The sequence below is a fragment of the Garra rufa genome, chromosome 6 (assembly GCF_049309525.1).
Source record: "Garra rufa chromosome 6, GarRuf1.0, whole genome shotgun sequence".
NCBI classification, from domain to species: domain Eukaryota; kingdom Metazoa; phylum Chordata; class Actinopteri; order Cypriniformes; family Cyprinidae; genus Garra; species Garra rufa.
The window spans coordinates 14762842-14783109 of NC_133366.1; the positions used below are offsets into that span (position 1 = coordinate 14762842).

The 20268-nt window shown below is 34.5% G+C and overlaps 1 protein-coding gene across 1 annotated transcript in view; it reads right to left on the minus strand.

The window, feature by feature from the left end:
- Positions 1-3757: 3757 nt before the first annotated feature.
- Positions 3758-20268, minus strand: part of map2k7 (mitogen-activated protein kinase kinase 7) — a 20280-nt gene continuing 3769 nt past the window's right edge. Inside the window, exons 2-11 of the mRNA XM_073842014.1 lie at positions 15373-15517; positions 15219-15285; positions 15032-15145; positions 13602-13721; positions 13129-13236; positions 12824-13003; positions 12638-12718; positions 11381-11523; positions 11223-11268; positions 3758-11137 (exon numbers count right to left, since the gene is read on the minus strand). Coding sequence (XP_073698115.1) covers positions 10997-11137; positions 11223-11268; positions 11381-11523; positions 12638-12718; positions 12824-13003; positions 13129-13236; positions 13602-13721; positions 15032-15145; positions 15219-15285; positions 15373-15517 — 1145 coding nt within the window. The 3' untranslated portion in view covers positions 3758-10996. The remainder of the gene's footprint in view (positions 11138-11222; positions 11269-11380; positions 11524-12637; positions 12719-12823; positions 13004-13128; positions 13237-13601; positions 13722-15031; positions 15146-15218; positions 15286-15372; positions 15518-20268) is intronic.

Below are 20268 nucleotides of genomic sequence, written 5' to 3' on the forward strand. Positions count from 1 at the left end.
TTTCCATCGAGAATACACAAAGCCTTAAATTAAACACCAAGGACAATGAGGATGAGTTTGTCGAAATAAGTTAATTAAATTAATTATAACTAAATTTATGATTTTTTTTTCTTTCTGGCTTTTTGCATTTTGGGCCGCTGTGCCAAGAGTGTGTTTGCATTAATTTAGTACATATGGCAATTTTAGTACCATAATATTTTTAGAGTAAAGACAAAATTAGGAGATTAAACTTCTGTTGTATTGCCTGAATAAAGTTAATCAATAAGAAAATCCAACCTACTCAAAACAACAAAAAGGTCTGTAATAGTTAAGTGACTTATTTATGAAAATAAAAGATTATAACTGTAATGCTATTTACATGCCTTTCACTGACGATTTTCAAACATTGATTGATCGATTACATGAGACATTCGTTTTATTAGGCTGTTCTGAATTTTTTTAAACATGACTTCTGATATTATGTCACGATTGGTCCGTTACCTGGATGCGCTGCCATATTGGAGATACTCAGATGTAAACAACAGCATGGATTACACAGTTAATGTACTACAGAATTGCTGTTCTGCTAATTTATGCTGTCTAAACCATGGAACACGTGTGAAAGCTGCCAAATCATATTGAAAAGGACTTAGTAAGCAGGAAAAGTTGCAATATTTTGACAAACTAAAATTAATATTTGGTAAAGATACATACAAGCAGTATTAATTAAGATATTAGCCTAATATTTCACCTACCTGACTGGAAATGATAAGAACAAACACAAATGTTGTCAAGATTCTTGCTCTGGAAATCCTGGTTCAGTTTGGCCAACCACAAACGCCTTCATTCCTCAGTTCATTGCACTCTTCTCCAGAGCCGTGCAGAGACCTTTAAAGGGGCAGGTGCTCAAAGTATAAAAAGGGCATCTGGAACAAGGCATTAAAGAGCCCCTCGGGTCCATCACCTCATTGTAGGCATCCAGTTACTTACGTAATAAGTAACAATGTCATTAATAAGACAAATAATGCATTATTCGAAGTTTTAATTGCATTTATGTTTAGTTCAGGACTCAAACAATAGAATTAGTAATATTTTTGTTCACTATAAAAGGGGCTCCCTAAATATGGCTGTGCTCAAAACATCAGTACAGCAATACTGTACTGTAAATTGTGACACATTCCTTGCTGATATACGTATTATTACAGAGGCTTCTAGCAGCCAGTGCTGTGAAGCAGTTTTGGAAAAGAAACGGAACATAAAAGACCATTTTAATGTTTAAAAGATTAAAAATATTTTCTTTGGACCTATTCATTTTGATTAGAAATTGTGTATTAAATTGTCAAACCTAAAGATTTTCTTCTCTCTGTTAAACACAATAATAAAGAACAGCTGTTATATTAAACTCCGTGTGGTCACTATTGAAAATATATGTGACCCCTGATGTATTGTAAGATTGTAGACGGTAGAATATTAAGGCATAAAATGGCATGATTTATAATTCAGGTTCACACAAAAACAAAATATCTTATACACCTTTATACCATTAAAAGGGATAAATCGAGCTTATCATTTATTATATTTATTTAAAACATAAATATTAGTCTTAATTGTTTAGATTTTTAGAAGGCACATTAACTTATTAACATTGACAACTCTGTGTTTGCTGCATAAAAACGTAGGTCGATAATTGCAATGATTTGACCATAAACAGCTGAAAAAATGTGGAAATAAAAATTCTTTCTCTGTCACAAGGGGGCGCTTTAGGAGCGCTGAAATATTACGGTTTCCCTAGTAACGGCTGTATACAAAGCACCATTAACGCTGTTTTATCAGGCATCAAAAATGAAAATGCCAAATACACGTTTCTGAGGACAGTCGGTTCCCTTCAGATACATTCATATAAAGACATCCGTGCCGCGTTTTGACTTTGAAATGTGCAGCGCGCATATTTATTCATTGACATCATTGCCTTTTGAAGTTTAATCCAGCCCTATCGCGATTCTCGCTAATTATTTGCACTACAAACCAGTGTTAATAATTAATTTAATACATTAAAATAGTATGTGACCCTGGACCACAAAACCAGTCATAAGGGTCAATTTTTTGAAATTGAGGTAAATAGGACAATATTTGACGATCAGGGGTCCGTTCTTCGTACCTCGCTTACTACATCCAAGATCAAATGACACATCCAAGATCAAATCATCGCGCTAACTATGAGCTCGCTATTCCGGTTCTCCGATCGCACCTGTTGTTGATGATTAGTATAGCTGGATGAAGTTATTTGAGATCACTGGGTGGCTTAAAAGGGGATACGTATCGATAGTAGAAACATTGATGGGCAACGCTTTGATTGGTCGGCGAACATGACGAAGGAGCGCGCTCAGTATTTTTCTGCAGCAGAGCAAGAACTCTTGATTGAGGGATTTCAGGAGTTTCAGAGTTTATTTAAAACGCAAGCAAGGGAACACTGCAAAGGCTGGAAAAGCAAGGAGAGAGGGCTGGCAAAAAGTAGTGAACACATTAAATGCGTTAATGCTGCCCATGTTACATGTTTTTTCCTTGATATGTTATTTTATTTATATTTTTATTTTTTTATACACTACCGTTCAAAAGTTTGGGGTCAGTAAGACTTGTAATAGTCTTTAAAGAAGTCTCTTATACTCATCAAGGCTGCATTTATTTGATTAAAAATACAGAAAAAACAGTAATATTGCAAAATGTTTTTACAATATAAAATAATGTTTTTTTTTATTATTATTTTAACATACTTTAAAATATAATTTATTTCTGTGATGAAAAGCTGAATTTTTACCAGCTGTTACTCCAGTCTTAAGTGTCACATGATCCTTCAGAAATCATTCTAATATGCTGATTTGTTACTAGAATGATCAATGTTGGATAATATCAACAGTTGTGCTGCCAAATATTTTTTGGAACCTGTGATATATATATATATATATATATATATATATATATATATATATATACTTTCTTGCGAGATACTTTTTTTTCCCCACATGAGTCAGTCCGCGTCAGTCGTGCTCTTTAACCAATCAGATGTGACTTCGCCATTTCAACCAATCATAACCCGCCAGGAGCGCACCCTAAATCCTGTTTACATGAAATAAACCTGCTCCAGAGCAGGTTTAAGCTTGCGCACCTGTTGCTATGACAGCAAGTCCCGGATGAGCTTCGAAGAACCGAGCGATCCAAGATCACGCAAAATCGTCAACAATCAAATCCAGCTAACTTAGTTAGCGAGGTACGGAGAACGGACCCCAGATTTGAAAATCTGGAATCTGAGGGTGCAAAACAAAAATCTAAATATTGAGAAAATCGCCTTTAAAGTTGTCCAAATGAAGTTCTTAGCAATGCATATTACTAATCAAAAATTAAGTTTTGATATATTTGCGGTACGAAACTTACAAAATATCTTAAGGGAACATGATCTTCACTTAATATCCTAATGATTTTTGACATAATAGAAACATAATTTTGACCCATACAATGTACTGTTGGCTATTGCTACAAATATACCCATGCTACTCACAACTGGTTCTGTGGTCCAGGGTCACATATGGTAACACATACCTTGAGACTAAAATGTACAAATGGCTCTTTTGTGAAAATAGGTGGATAACCAAAAGAAAACTTGACTAATTTTGATTAACATAATTTTTGAAGAATTTTTAACCACCACACTTGCAACCCATTGTTGCAGAAAGCTCAGTAAGAGTCTGATTGTAGTAGCCTACATAAAAATAAACCACACAAACACTTTTTTTGTATTTTATTTGTTTTAGGTTTTTGAAAGTTTAATTTTTCCCAAAAGAAAAAAAAAATCCTGAGGTATTCACAATATAATGGCATTTCTTTCATTTGAAATGAGGAAACAACAAAAAAGTGGGGAAGGGGGCATCAAAACAATGATAAAACTGTGATGGCTGTCTCTCAATACAATACAACAGGTTGGGATACTTCTGCTCCATATATAATATTAAGATGATACCCCAAAAAAAGCTAAATAAATTAAAGTAAAAAAATAGAATAAGACAAGCTACATTATTCGTGCTTGGCTGTTGTATTCGAGTCTTAATTTTAACATACCACATCAAATGTCTTAGTTGAACTCAAACTAATCCCAAAACGTTAGCAAAAATGTTGCATCATAATATCTATATTCTAAAAAATTCATATATCCATATACCAGAGAACATGTAAGGTCTAAATTTGTTGGCACAAAGCATTTTTTGCAATGTATTTTTTTTCCAAGCCAACAAATGGTTCTTTTTGACTCAAACGGCCACATCAGAAGAAAATTAGCAGGTTTAAACATTTTTAAACTCCATCTATCAAGCCAAATAGAATTTGGTGAAGTACATGATTCTAAACTCCATGTCAATTAATAATAATAATAATAATAATAATAATAATAATAATAATAAACCTCCAGTGCAACAGCAGCTAAAAATTGTGATTTTCCACATAAAAACACAATGTAACCATACAGCAAAACAGAGCTCTAATAACAGCTCCTGGGCAAAAAAGGCCAATGCGCTATCCCAAAAAATAAAATAAAAACAGCAATAAATGATTGCTTAGCTTCAACAGAAAAAGACACACCTTTGACAGAACATTCCCCAGAAACATTTTGAAACACAACTCGCAATCTATCCCACTTTTCTCTTAATTTGGTGTGATCTTAACCCTGAAGATAATAGTAATAATATCCATAATAAGAGCAAACAAAATGGTAATTGTATTCAAAATTGAAAAAAAAAAAGGTTACAAAGGACAAAAACGCATACAAAACAACAGACTTTTGGTTTTCTAACAGCTGAAGACACAATGTCTTGCTAAAACCTCTTTCAGCACTCATTCATAGATCAAACACAAATACAACAAACAAAAGGTCAAGAATCAATACAAACGACAATATCATTAACAGCTTAGAATCAGCCAACAATGATAAAAGTAAAAATTCTATAATGCATATTAAGATCAAAAAGTCAGAGATAAAAAGGCAAAAGTGTGTCTTTTTCTAAAAAAAAAAAAAAAAAAAAAAGAACGTTTTGGAAAAAAGTACAGTATATATATATATATATATATATATATATACACTGACACTCAAAAGTTTGTGATCAGTAAGACTTGTAATGTTTTTTACAGTCTCTTACACTCATCAAGGCTGCATTTATTTGATCAAAAATACAGAAAAAAAAGTAAGATTGCAAAATGTTATTACAATACAAAATACAGGTTTTTATTGTAATATACTTTAAAATATAATTTATTCCTGTGATGCAAAGCTGAATTTTCATCAGCTGTTACTCCAGTCTAAATGTTACATGATACTTAAATCATTCTAATATGCTGATTTATTATTAGAATTATCAATGTTGGAAACAGTTGTGCTGCCAAATATTCTTTGATGAATAAGTTAAGAACAACAGCATTTATTCAAAATATAAATCTTTTCTAAAAAAGTAAAACTATGCCATCACTTTTTATTAATGTAACATCCTTGGAGAATAAAAGTATTAATTTTGTTCAAAAAAAGAAAGAATGAAAATGTACTGAGCCCAAACTTTTGAACAGTAGTGTATATTGTTAGAAAACCTATTTTTTTTAACCTTTTATTGATCAAAGAATCCTGAAAAAAGTATCACAGGTTCCAAAAAAATATTAAGCAGCACTGTTTTTAACTGATAATAAAGCATTTTAGAATGATTTCTGAAGGCTCACTGAAGACTGGAGTAATGACGCTGAAAATGTAGCTTTGTATCACAGGAACAACTCACATTTTTAAATATATTCACATAGAAAACAGGTATTTTAAATTGAAATATTATTTCGCAATAGTACAGTACTAAACACAGCCTTGATGAGAATAAGAAACATCTTTAAAACCATTCAAAATCTTTCTGATTCTGAAACTTTTAAGCAGCAGTAATCATAAATAAAGATGAAATATTTATGCATCCCCTCCCCGCTCCAAAACAAAACGAAATGTAAAATCAATGGCAGTTACTTCAGAGATCATAACATGCAATTGATATACTTACAGCACTGGACAAACTATTTCTCCAAACTACCAAATCGAACCCCAAACCCATCCCACCCACCCCATCCCATTACAATCCTTAAATATGTCAGCTCATTGAAGAAAAACAAAAGAAAACACTCTCTATTGATCGTAAATTCTCTCTCCGCTCTAGCTGAGGATGTGATATTCACTCGCTCATCATGGAGACTCCAGTAGTTGCGTGTTTGTTTGTGTCTGTGTGTATATATACACACATATCTATATACACACACACACAGGAAGTTCCAGGGTAAAAACGCAAACGGCCTTGATTTGAGTGACTGCATAGTGAGTATTTGGTTTAATTACAGATGGGGCATCATGATAATTTAACAAAATAACAATAACAATTCTAAAAAGTAATAAAGACTTACAACATGACGGCGAGGTACACGCCAGAGCACACACTCCAAAAATAACAGTGATGCTGCAACACACACACACACACACACACACACACACACACACGCACGCACACTCGCATAGACAGATAAACAATAACTAATGAAACAGCAGCACGCACTGGTTTAGTTAACATTTGGTGTTCAAAACGTGTACGACTACCGTCAGCAGAAATGGGTTTGATATCTCTGTCCTATTCACAGAAACGCCTATTTCAGCAAATCAAAACACACACACACACACACATTTATATAAAGAATTGATGCTTTGATTTCAGAGAAGCAAATAAAAAAATAATTACAAATTAAAAATAGTGCCAGAAAACAACAGTGAATGGAAGTACACTTTAAACCAAGCATAAACCATATAGATTAGCATCTCAGAGGCGTGTTTGTATACGTGTGTGTCAGCAAAATAAACCCCAACAGTGATGGGTGAGCCATCACTGTTTTACAGGAAATTACATCCATGAAGCTGTATATCCCTCGGAATAACAATCCAGCATCATCTAGTATAACAGTAATCATCCTAATGACAACAACGCCACTGGTTTGAATTTGTTTTATTGATGACACCTTTGGTGTGTAATGCTGCGGTCGTATCTATAAGGTCTACTGAGAGAATGACGGACAGACAGACAGGCAGGCACCACAGTATCTGTGATGAACATCAACACCAAACAGGAAATCAGAGTTATGTTGACGGGAAGAGAGCCCTGTTAGAGATTCTATTTGGCATCTGAGTGAAGAAACTAGTGGGAGGTAAAGAGTTACAGATTGTAAATATAGTGTTAGGACAAGGAAACATTTTACATACACTTCCAGTCAAAAGTTTTTGAACAGTACGAATTCACCTGCATTTGTTTGAATCGAGGTACAGCAAAAGCAGTACAATTTTGAAATAGGTTTACTATTTAAAATAACTGCTTTCCATTTGAATACATTTTAAAATGTATTTTATTTCTGCGATCTCAAAGCTGAATTTTAACATGCGAGTTAAAATAACATTACCATTTAAAACAACTGCTTTCAATTTGAATACGTTTTAAATGTAATTTACTTCTGTGATCTCAAAGCTGAATTTTTAGCATCATTACTCCAGTCACATGATCCTTCAGAAATCATTCTAATATTCTGATTTGCTGCTCGAAAAAAATTGAAAACAGCAGAGTAGATCTGAAATTATCATCACTTTTGCTCAATTTAAAGCATCCTTGCTAAATAAAACTATACATTTCTATCATTTCTTCCCAAAAAAGGAAAAAAAAATACTGCTTCTAAGGTTTTGAATGGTATAGTGCAGGGATCACCAAATCTGGACCTCGAGATCCATTTTCCTGCAGAGTTTAGCTCTTACCCTAATCAAACACACCTGAGAATGCTAATCAAGGTCTTCAGGATCATTAGAGAATCACAGGTAGGTGAGTGTGATCAGGGTTGGAGCTAAACTCTGCAGCGCATTGGACCTCCAGGGTAAGATTTGGGGAACCCTGGTATAGTGTATAATGTTAAAAGCTATTTATTTCAGATATTCATCCAAAAAAAAAAAAAAATGTACTCAACTGTTTTAAATATTATGATAATAATAAAAGCAAAGCGATTTCTAAAGGATCATTTGACACTAAAGACTGGATTAATGATACTGAAAATTTAGCTTTGAAATCACAGGAATAAATAAAATTTTAAAATGTATTCAATAAGCAAAGAGTTATTTTAAATAGTAAAAATATTTTAAAAAGACTGTTTTTACTGTACTTTGGATCAAATAAATGCAGGCTTGGTGGGTTAAAAGAGACTTGTTTAAAAAAAAAATCTTACTGTTCTAAAACTTTTGACTGGTAGTGTATTTTCTGACCTTTTGATTGATTTGTTAATTCATTGAAAACTAACAGACTTCCAAAATAGCACAATTTTGGGCTTCTTTGACTAAAAAATTTAAATTCAACACAATAGCATAACCAAAACAGACAAAATATTAAAAGAGGAGACTGTATTACAACTAATGAGTTCGATTAGAATAAAACTCATGAGTTCATCCACCGCAGGACGGACACAGGAGGACAATTACAAACATATCTGCCTGCGTGACCCACAGCTAATGGTGGAACAAAGGAAATCTAGCTCAAATATATATAGATAATACCTGGAAGTAACTGGAAGTCATTCTGATTAGTCGCCTACAGTGAGCGGTGACATTTGTGTGAGTTGGCATAGTGGCGTAGTTTCAAAAAACAAACTATTTCGATATAAACATAGCTATAGGATATATATTCTCCGTTTATTTCACCTCCTTGTTTGCTTTCTTTTTGCCTCTTAAAGGACGGCGTTATGCATCTTACAGGTAATTATTATCGTATTTGGTAAATGTGTAGACATTGCAGAGTTTTATGCATTTGGTTCAGAAACAAAAAGGATTTTCCTTTGGGGAATATAATCACTGACAGCAGCATCTAAAGTAAACAGTAGCAGCAAGTAAGATAATAAATAAATATAATAATAGTAATAATAATAGCAAACAAAGTTTCAAGGATAATGAAAAAACAGTAAGACGCAAAACATCAAGCTAATCCTAATCAACCCCTAGAAATAAAAATTGGTACGTTGGTTTAAAAATCAAAAGCTTTTATGCAACATCCAGCTAGCGTTCTAAAAATCAACCAATCTTAGCAAACCTCCATAACTTTTCTCAAGACTTCACTGGAGACTTTCTTGAATACTTTCTATATGCCTTCCCCCCCTATTTTCCTCTCCTACGTTCATTACTCTTTCTTCAATTCCTTATATAACACCATACTTCCCATCTCAACATACTGTTACCCTCTAAATCTCTCTTTGCTCATTCGTTTAGTCACCTTTTCGTTCTTCTCGCACTCAGTCTAGCAGTGATTTGGCTTTTTAAAGCAATGAATCTCAAACTCTACAGCTTTGGTTGTGAAAGTCGCTGAACATTATCAGCACGACCCACGAGCAGGTGCTGAAATCCTCTGAGAACAACAGCTGGCCAGAAAAAAAGCAGTGCTGTGTCAAAAAAAAAACAAGCTTTGGTTTGCAAGAACTCAAATGCTCATGGGAAAAAGAGAACGGTGAAGAGAACGAAATGATGAACGGTTGTCTGGGTAGATGAGCCGGGTGAATCAGAGCAGAAATGTCACAAAAAACGAGCCGTTTTTATCCGCGTCGAGGAAACACTCAAAAAGAAACCGAACAAACTCCAACTCCCCCGCTGGTATCTCAACACCACTCTGAGTGACTATGACAACATCTCTCATCTATGCTTTTTTGGTGACTCGACTGCAGTTTCTTCCACACTCTAAGACTAAAACACAGCTAAATCTGGTTAAAATACCCATTTCTAACACTTGTCTTCCTGAGGTGTGCATTGTGTATGACTTTACACATTCTGGGCTAATTTTTTTGTGTTTTCTCTAGTGATAAACCAATACAAAGTCCAATATTTTTTTCAGGTTTTCCAGAACATTTCCTCTGTCTGCAATTGGTCAGACAAAGCAGATAGTCCCGTCCCAAAGTCAAAAATTGTCCGTTTATAGTTGTCGCCGCTTATTAAATTGAATCGGTCAACCACTAGTTTTATCTTAATATACAACCGTCTCTCTTAGCCAATATGTCGATTTCAATATATGAAATTCCAGACCAAACTAGTTATAACAATCTAAACATCAAGGATTAGAAATTCTACGACTAAGAATCACGCTTACAGGTTACAGTTACTGAAATATCTGCTGATGCTTGCTAGCAAAAGAACACTTCTATAAAACATAGTTTTTGATATATCACACTGCTATTACGTTGCTAATTTCTATTTGCTTAGAATCGCCTAACGGCTAACTGTACTTAAACCGTACAGGAAAGTGAAGAGCTAGGACTAATAAACGGATAACACACACACTCATACACACCATTGCACAGTGTTGTTCGACTACTCTGTTCAGTCCCTGAGTAAGGGGCTACGGAGGATTTCATGACTTGTGGATTTTGAAGTGAACGGACTGTATGCTCAACTCTTAATATATACGGTGGTTTAGTGAAACAGTGTGTTACTGTAAATGTGCGTGTGTCACAGTGACTGTGTTAGACTGCAACCTGTAATGGTCCATCCTGTTCGATGGGTGGATGAGAAGGACAAAAATATTTCCGATTTACATCAAACCTGCCCAGGATTGTCTGTCGATCAGTCAAACTCCCAAATGAACATTCTCTCTCTTTTGTTTCAGCCTTTTCTCTCTCTCAAACGGTCCATTTCCACACTTGTGTAGAGTTGTCAAAAAGTACAGAGTTCGGTACTTTTAGTAGTGAGATTTTAAGAAAGTCCATTTCCGGCTCAACAACGCTCAAATCTGAACGGGAAATGGACATTTTTTAAATTTCAGTACTGTTTTTGACAACTCTACTCTTCCGTTTACATAATTTATATTTCAGACCTGTCCATCTGTGTCTCTAAATCAACCTCTCATAACCGCATCATGCTTTCTCTCCCGCCATCCCTCCATTTCTCTCGTTCTCCGCCTGGCTACCTGCTGAAGAGAGAGTGGAGCTGGTGATGGTTGAAGCACTGGCTGCTGCGAGGAGACTCTGTGCGCTCCATCACCGTCTGGAACCAGCCCGCCACGTCTACTTCTGACACCTCGTAACGACGGATGAAACTGTGTTCCTATGGAAAAATTTAAAAAATGATCAGAACAGGCTATACAAGATGTTTGACAAATGCTTCAGTTACATGGGAGATTAAGACTTACAAGCAGCTTGTGGTATTTTGGCCTTTTTCTGTGATCCTTTGTGAGGCTGTAGAGACAGAGATAACTTAGATGGGAAGAAAACTCATGCATAAACCCAACAGACAGATACTGGTGCTAAAATTGTATGTTTGTGTTTATGTAATTTCATGTGAGTGTACCAGTCTTTGACGAAGGACTGAAAGTCAGGGGAAAAGTCCATGCTGAGAGGAAGGACCGGCGGGTCCTCTTGCAGAACTTTGGTGAGAACCTCAAAGTCTGTCTTGCAGTTCTTGTAAGGAAACTGTCCCGTGGCTAGCTCCACCTACAGGTGAAGAGGTATAATTGCTTGTAGTTTAAAAAAAAAGATAAATTATGTTTTAAAGAACAGCTATTTACTTACATTGACAGTACTATTCAAAAGTTTGAAGTTGGTAAAAACTTTAATGTTCTTAACTAAATTTAAAATAACTGAAGGCAAAGATGAATTTTCAGTTCCTTCAGTTTACTTCCAGAATAGCAAATTTCCTAAAATTTACTCACCCTATGTCAAGATTTTTATGTCTGTCTTTCTTCAGTCATAAAGAAATTAAGGTTTTTGAGGAAAACATTCCAGGACTTTTCTCCATACAGTGGACGTCAGTGTGAAACTGGTTGAAGGTCCAAATTGGCTATACACGGATCCCAGCCAAGGAGTAAGGGTCTTATCTAGCAAAATGATCTGTCAATTTCTAAAAAAGATGTACAAATGTATATACTTTAACCACAAATGCTCATCTTGCACTAGCTCTGCATTGGTGACTTAATGTATTACTTAAGTTCTTATGTGAACTTTCCCTTTTTTTTCTCCTCCAACTTAAAATGAATGTTTTTCCATTTTTTGTAAAGGGCGTTTGACTTTCTTTGCACGTTTGCTTTGTAAACACCGGGTGGGTACCTCCACCTTTGTCACATGTGAGCTTTCCAACGTGACTACGTAATATGTGAAGTGGAGTTAGTGGAAGATGAGCATTTTTGGTTAAAAAGTATATAAATTTGGATTTTTTTTTTAGAAAATGAACAATCGTTTTGCTAGATAAGACCCTTATTCCTCGGCTGGGATCTCATAGAGCAATTTGGACCTTCAAACTGTTGGCCACCATTAAAGTCCACTATATGGAAAATTTCTTTGCAACTGAAGAAAGAAAGAGATAAACATCTTGGATGACATGGAGGAGAGTAAATTATCAGGAAATGTTTATTCTGAAAGTGAACTAATCCTTTAATTTCTTTCCCCAACCCCAAAAGTTTGAAAGGAAGAGTAAAATCCACATCTGAGCAAATTAAATGATTGATAATATTTAATTATGTAACACCCCTACACAAATCCAACTGCTGGCCAGCAAAAAAAATCAAACAAGTGTTTGCATGCTCAACAAAACGCAGAAAGAAAAACTCACCAGAGAAATGCCAAGACTCCAAACGTCAGCTCTAATGTCATAGTCCGGCTTACTGGGGTCTGGAGGGTCTATTCTCTCAGGCTAGAAAAAAAAATGCATGATGCATAATATTTTAATTTTACATCTTAACATTGATTTATTTAACATTTTTCAACTCACTTAGAAACTCTAGGACCATGGGCTTACCGCCATGTACGCAGCACAGCCAGCGCTGCGAGTCTTGGCCTTAGAATCTACAAGTCGGCCGCTAATGCCAAAATCACACAGTTTGATCTGCCCTTTGGCGTCCAACAGGATATTAGATGGCTTCACGTCTCGGTGGATGACACCATGTTTCTCTTTTAGATAAAGCAGAGCCTTTACAATCTACATATGAGAAGAAAAAAAAGCAAGATGGAAAGAGAATCTGAGAGGTTCAACTTATAAACAGATCAGTATCTAACCAATAATAGATGCCATTCTACATCAGGTGAATTTAAATGAAGTCTTACGGCCACGGTCATCTTTCCCAGAATGGCCTCTGGTATGGGCCCCTGGATCCGCTTCTTCAGCTTCTCTGCACACGTGCCCATTAGTTCCATGGCGATGAACACATCAGTCTACAGAAGAAGAGAAAACCATTGAATGATTCAAGCAATTCAATACATTGAACATAATAGAGTTCAAGCACTGTAAATTTCTTTGCAAGGAAATGTCCTAAAAATTAATAATACAGATTTCAGAAATATTCCCAAAATGTCAGGTTGGCAGCTAAAACACTGTAATTAGTCCTTAACTGTCAAAGATTGTTGATTTAAGACCCATTTTTTTTTTAAAGATTTTAAAATAAATTTTTGAACCTTCACAAAGGCATCAGACTACTTGCACTATTTTTAAGAGTAACAATGCCTGATTTAGATCTAATAATGATTAATATAACTAAAATACTAATAAAATTAAATCAGATCATGAGTGTACTACTCACATTGGTGACTATTGCTCCATAGCACTGAATGATGTACGGACAGTCATGACTCTTCAACACAACATCCAGATCCATGAGGATTCTCTTGTTCTCGTCTTTATTACCCGTCCTTCTCATTTGCTACAGGGAAAAACACACAAAAGAAATACACTCAAATAAACACTACTAGACTACACCAATCAAGAGCAGTGATGTAATTAGTAAACAGTAATTACTAATGCGGAGTACTGTTGTTTTAATGACTCGGTAAATACAAGGATAGTTTAAGACGGCAAACACATGAATACACAAACGCCTTCATCCAAAAATCTGAATAATAATAATAGTTGCCAGATAATATTTGAATTTCTTTTGACTTTAGTACAATGACAACATAAATGGCAATTACTTTAATGTTTGCTATCACACCTACTATTTATTTTTTAAGTAAACAGTGGTGGCCAAAATTATTAAAACACCAGTATTTTCACTAACTAAAAATGGTTTTAAGTCAGTTATGTATATCTTTTGCTATAATTTGTCAGTAGGAAATATCAGTTTACATTTCCAAACATTCATTTTGCCATTAATTGTAATAATCCAGTCAGACTTTTGTTTGCACAAGGAACAACAACCAGTGCTCCACACAGAGATCTGATCACATCCTCATCCAGTCTGTCTGGAATGACATGAAGAAACAACAAACTGAGACAGACTAAATCTAGAAGAACTGTGGCAACATCTCAAAGATGCTTTAAGAAACCGCACTGTTAAGTTTTAGGCACGTGTGTAAAAATGCTGTAATATGAGGATGCTGTCAAGAATAATGTCATAAATAGATTTTCTTTATCAACTAACTTCTATTAACTAAATTAAATCAACATTTTGTGTGACCATCCTTTGCATTTAAAGCAGCTTTTGCCCTTGGTGCACATGCGCATAGTTTATCAGGTAGCTTCTCTTGAAGCATCTTGGAGATGTTGCCACAATTCTTCTGGATTCTGATGAGATCAGATCTCTGTGTGGAGCACTGGCTTTTGACAGAGTCCTTGTGCAAACAAAAATCTCACTGGATTCTATACAATTACAATTAATAGCAAAATGAATGTTTGGAAATGTACACTGATATTTCCTACTGAAACACTACAGCAAATGATGGAAACTGACTTAAAACCAATGCAAATCAAGTTATATTCAAGAATGTTGGTTACTAAAAAGTCTCGGGTCCCATTCTATATTATTGACAAAGAGGACCCAAATCTGTTTTGGAACAGGTTTGGAACAACATGGTTTACATAAACTATATCATTGATTTTATAATTTAGGAACTGCATCCCTTGCAAGGCAATCATCATATTTAGGGGGCATTGATAAAATTTTTCCTATTCAAGAAAAAAAAAAAAAAAAAAAGGCCTGAGCAGAGAAACCGACTACTGAGAAACTGAACCAACCTTAACTGCGATGACATGGCCAGTCTTCTTAAAGCGAACTTTAAACACCTGTCCACAGGTTCCACTGCCGATCTCACCTTCGCTTATCAGATCCGTCACCTCTGCGGGGTAACGCTGAAGATACACACACAAGAGGTTAGACACTTTTTCCACATTCAATACTTCCAACCTATGACTGATGACTCACCTGTCCGTCAATCTTCAGATATCCTGTTTGTTTCATAATTTCCTGTAGCTTCTGATCTATTTCAGCACTGAAGATAAAAATTCAATAATGAACACCCCATTTTATACTCTTAAAATGCCAATTAAGCAAACTACATGCACTATGTGTGACATACTTTTCTAGGCTCTTCTGTAGGCTGTAGGGTGGGGTGGGAAGCGTAAGCATTTGTCGGGGTCTGTTAGGGTACGAGGGGTGTTGAGGAGAGCTTTCCGAGGAGGACGAGCGACTTCCTCCATCGTTTGCCAATGGTAACTGTAGAGCTGGAGAGAAAGACAAGAAGGTTGGAAGGAGTGGAAAACAGGAAGTCAGTGACCGTCATTTCACGGTCATTACTGGGACAAATGTTCTTGGACACTAAATTAACATCCTCAGATCTGGGTGCCCAAAATATGACTGATCTAGATTCAATCTGAAGTCTATTTTTTCTTTCTCATAGTACAGTAGGCTACTGAGAATTGGGGGTAACGTGTAGGGCTGGACGATAAAACAATAACGATAATTATCACAATATAATTTTCCTTAATAAAATGATAACAAGAGAATGATAAATGTGATCCTGGACCACAAAACCAGTCATAAGGATCAGCTTTTTAAAACTGAGATGTATAGATTATCTGAAAGCTTTGTTAGGAGATTGCAAAAAAAATCTGAGAGTGCAAAAAAAATCTAAATACTGAGTCTTTAAATTTGTACAAATTAAGTTCTTAGCAATGTATATTACTAATCAAAAATTAAGTTTTGATATATTTATGCTAGGAAATTTACAAAATATCTTCATGGAACATGATCTTTAATTAATATCCTGGCATTTTAAAAAAATCGATAGTTTTGACACATACAATGTATTTTTGGCTATTGCTACAAATATACCCATGCTACTTATGACTGGTTTTGTAGTGCCAAACTCAAGAAATAGAGATTATAAAGAAATATATTATGATAATTATCTGAAAAAACAATATTTGAAAAGAAAAAAGAAAAAAAAAAAAGATATGAAACATTTTATGGTGATCAATTTTTTGGCCATATCACCCAGCTCTATGGGTATGAAAATATAATAATAATAATAAAACAATGTAATAATAATATAATAATAATATTAAATTATTATTAATAATAACAATATTAAAACAATGATAATATAATATAATATTGTAATATAATACTAAAAATACAAAAAGCTGTTTTAATTATTACATTTTTATTAACAATTATTATTGTTATTACTGTTGTAAAATTTATTTTCTAATAACAAGCATTATTATTATTTCATTTTCATAACATAGTATAAAACAGAATTAAACAGATTTGTTATCTACTAAATAATAAGAATAAGAATTACTTTTGATAATAAAACAAATATTTTATATAATATTAAAATTTTTATTATTTATTGTCGAGTCCAATGTGTATGAAAATAGTATTTTAGTATGATCGAAATCCCATTCTTCATTATTTTTGCTGATAATATGATATAATATTGTCCAAATTTAATGCTAAAAATACAAAAAAATGTTTTAATTATTGTTAATAGAAATTTTAATTAAAACTTTTTGTATTTTTAGCATTATTTATATATAGTATAACAATAGAATCAAACAGATGTTATCTACTAAACAATCATTTATTATTATTATTAATAATATTAAAACTTAAAATATTTTATATAATAATAATTGCATTATTACTATTTTTTTTAAACAACAGTCATTATTATTAGTTGTTGTAAAATGTTTATATTATTTTAAATAATAAAAATTTGCTTTATAATAATAACTATTATTATAAATAATCTGAAATATGATCTGGATATTCCTTGACAGTTTCTGCGAGATTCGCTACATCCTATTAGTGAGTAGTGCATCATTTAATTACTGTCTATGGAAACATCTGAAATTTGCGAATATCTAAAATCCTGTGGAAACATCAGTCAAATAAAGGCAGTAATAAAACTCCAAGTCATGCCAAGATCAGACACACTCACACACAGAAATGACAAGGGCTGCCAAACAAGTGAAAACCAGCCACTGGAGTTAGTGTTAGCATTCCCAGCATGCACCGGGACAAGCATAAGTCACCACCGGGTGACTTTTGACATTCGCTCACCAAACCGTGCAAAACTAAACAATTTCTATATGTTGTTTGAGTACAGAAACAACACTGCTTTTTCAGGAGATTCTTCTGATTGCTTCTCAGGAAAACCTGTTCATGGGAGAGAATCGGTTAGCTTGGGTTAGTCAGTGAGGTCAAGCAACTTGGTGCAGAAACACCTGCTGGACACACACATACAGGGGCCGACGTGGCCGTAATCCACATCTGTGCAGAAAACAAAGCCGAAGCCGTCTCTTCCGGAAAGAACGGACAGAGAGCTGAGAGACAGGAGAAGCCAGACAAGCTCAAACCCAAGTTACAGTTGAACACAGAACACCCCTGTCGAGTGCCGCCGTAGCTTTGTGTTTGTGTGTGGATGTGTTCGCTCACAGTCGGGCCGTGCAGTTATAGCCACAACATGCACAATGTCTGATCTTCCAACAAATCCTGCACACAGGTCTCACACTCAACACACACACGCTTGCTGCTCCCTTTCATGTTGAGGTGGAATAGAGAATGAGAATGAACTGAAGAGATGAAAAAGATATTATAGTCTTAAGATTTGAAGTGAGACTTCAGCATGAAAGTAGGAGAATGGTTGTGCTCCCTAAACAAACATCATGCATTTAATGAAAGAAATCTTTACGTAAGTGAGATCAATGACAGAAAGCTGTTTGAGATTAAAGCCAACATGAAATAAAAACTGACGCTATTTACTTTATTAATCCACTTTTCTGGGTTTATTTTGGATTTAAGGTTGGATCAATACTGGAAATTCAGCCTTAGTGACTAATATGGCTGTCAACAGATTCAATAATTAAATGATTCTTATTACTTTTTGGAGCTCAATAAGTTGGACTATTTACACTACCAGCCAAACGTTTTTGGACAGTAAAGTTTTTAATGTTTTTAAAGGTCTCTTCTGCTCACCAAGCCTGCATTTATTTGATCCGAAGTACAGCACAATATTTTTACTATTTAAACGAACTGTTTTCTATGTGAATATATTTAAAAATTTAATTTATTCATGTGATCTCAAAACGGAATTTTTAAGCATCATTGCTCCAGTCACACAATCCTTCAGAAATCATTCTAATATTCTGATTTGCTGCTCAAAAAACATTTATTATTATTTTGTTAAAAAACGGCCAAGTCGATTTTTTTCATGTTTCTTTGATGAATGGAAAGTCCAGAACAACAGCATTTATCTGACTCCAAGCTTTTGAATGGTGTGGTGCATAATGTTACAGAAGCTTTTTGTTTCAGATAAATTCTGATGTTTGAATCTTTCTATTCATCAAAGAATCCTGAAAAAAAAAATGACTCACCATTTGTATTAGCAAATATTGATAATAACAATTAAAATGTTTCTTGAACAGCAAATCAGCATATTAGAATGATTTCTGAAGAATCATGTGCCACAGAAGACTGGAGTAATGATTAAAATTCAGCTTTGCATCACAGGAATAAATGAAACTAAAAAATATTTTTAAAACAGAGAAACATTCTTTAAATACAAAAAAATTATTCTTTTGAATTGTAATGAAATATTAACTTTTATTGTATTTTTAATCAAATGGTGCGCATAAGAAACTTCTTCCAAAATCATAAAAAAAAAAAAACTTACAGAATGCAAACATTTATATAATACTAGTCAAAGATATCGCATTTTATTTTTAATATTTTGAGTTGCAGTTAACAACAAAGACACAGAGCAAGGAGAATCAATATTCGCTTAGCTCTTAAAGGGACAGTTCACCTAAAATTGAAAATTCTATCATTAATTACTCACCCTTGTGTCATTCCAAAAACGTAAGACATTTGTTCACCTTCTGAACACAAATTAAGATATTTTTGATGAAGTCCAAGAGCTTTCTGACTCTGCATTGACAGCAACACAAGCGAAACTGTCTTATGGTTTGGAACAACATGAGGGTGAGTAAGTAATAACAGAATCTGCATTTTTGGCTGAACTATCCCTTTAATCCAAAGCATTCATTGATGATTCATCAATATGTAGTAACTAGGCTCTACGCCTAAAATTACTTTGCTTTTCAGCACACCTGTCATACAGAGACCCTTTTCACAGCCAATCAAGTATTACAGATACAATCACTCTTGATCACCCTGTTTCATTTTAGATTGTAAAAGTAAAAATTTATGTCATTTCATGTTGACTTATTACAAGAGAGTGGAGAAAGAAGAAAGAAAAAGAATGAGAGGTAGTAGATTTTTTTAAAATAGAGAAGAATGACTGAGAAAGAGACGAGAGCAAAACAAAGATACAGAGGGTGATGTAACCTGCAAGGTAAAGAGAGACAGAGAGAGGGTGATGCAGCGTGATGTAGTGGTGGTGGTGATGATGATGATGATGATGGTACCTGCGCGCTGGGAGGGGGCTGGAGCTGGACTGAGCTGGATCACGATGACTAGATACAGAGGAGAGAAAATACACACACACTCATTACTAAAAGCCCCACACACACCTCCAGGAACCACTCCAACGTTCCTCCCTTCAAACGTCATGATTCACCTTCACGATTACACTCCACCTAGCCTAGATAATACTGACCTGACACCATCTTTAAAAAAAAAAAAAAAAAAAAAACACATACGCCTCAGGCTAATAACAGAATCTGATATGGAGGGAAATCGGATGGATTTAAATATGGTCGTATTTGTTGTATCTAAGAAAATACATTTTGGCCGCTAAAACTATGATCAGTTAAAGGAACACTCCACTTTTTATGGAAATAGCTCATTCTCCAACTCCCCCCGAGTTAATAAGTTGATTTTTACCGTTTTGAAATCAATTCAGCCGTTCTCCTGTTCTGGCGATATCACTTTTAGCATAGCTTAGCATAGATCATTGAATCCTATTAGACCAGTAGCATCGCGTTCAAAAATGACCAACGAGTTT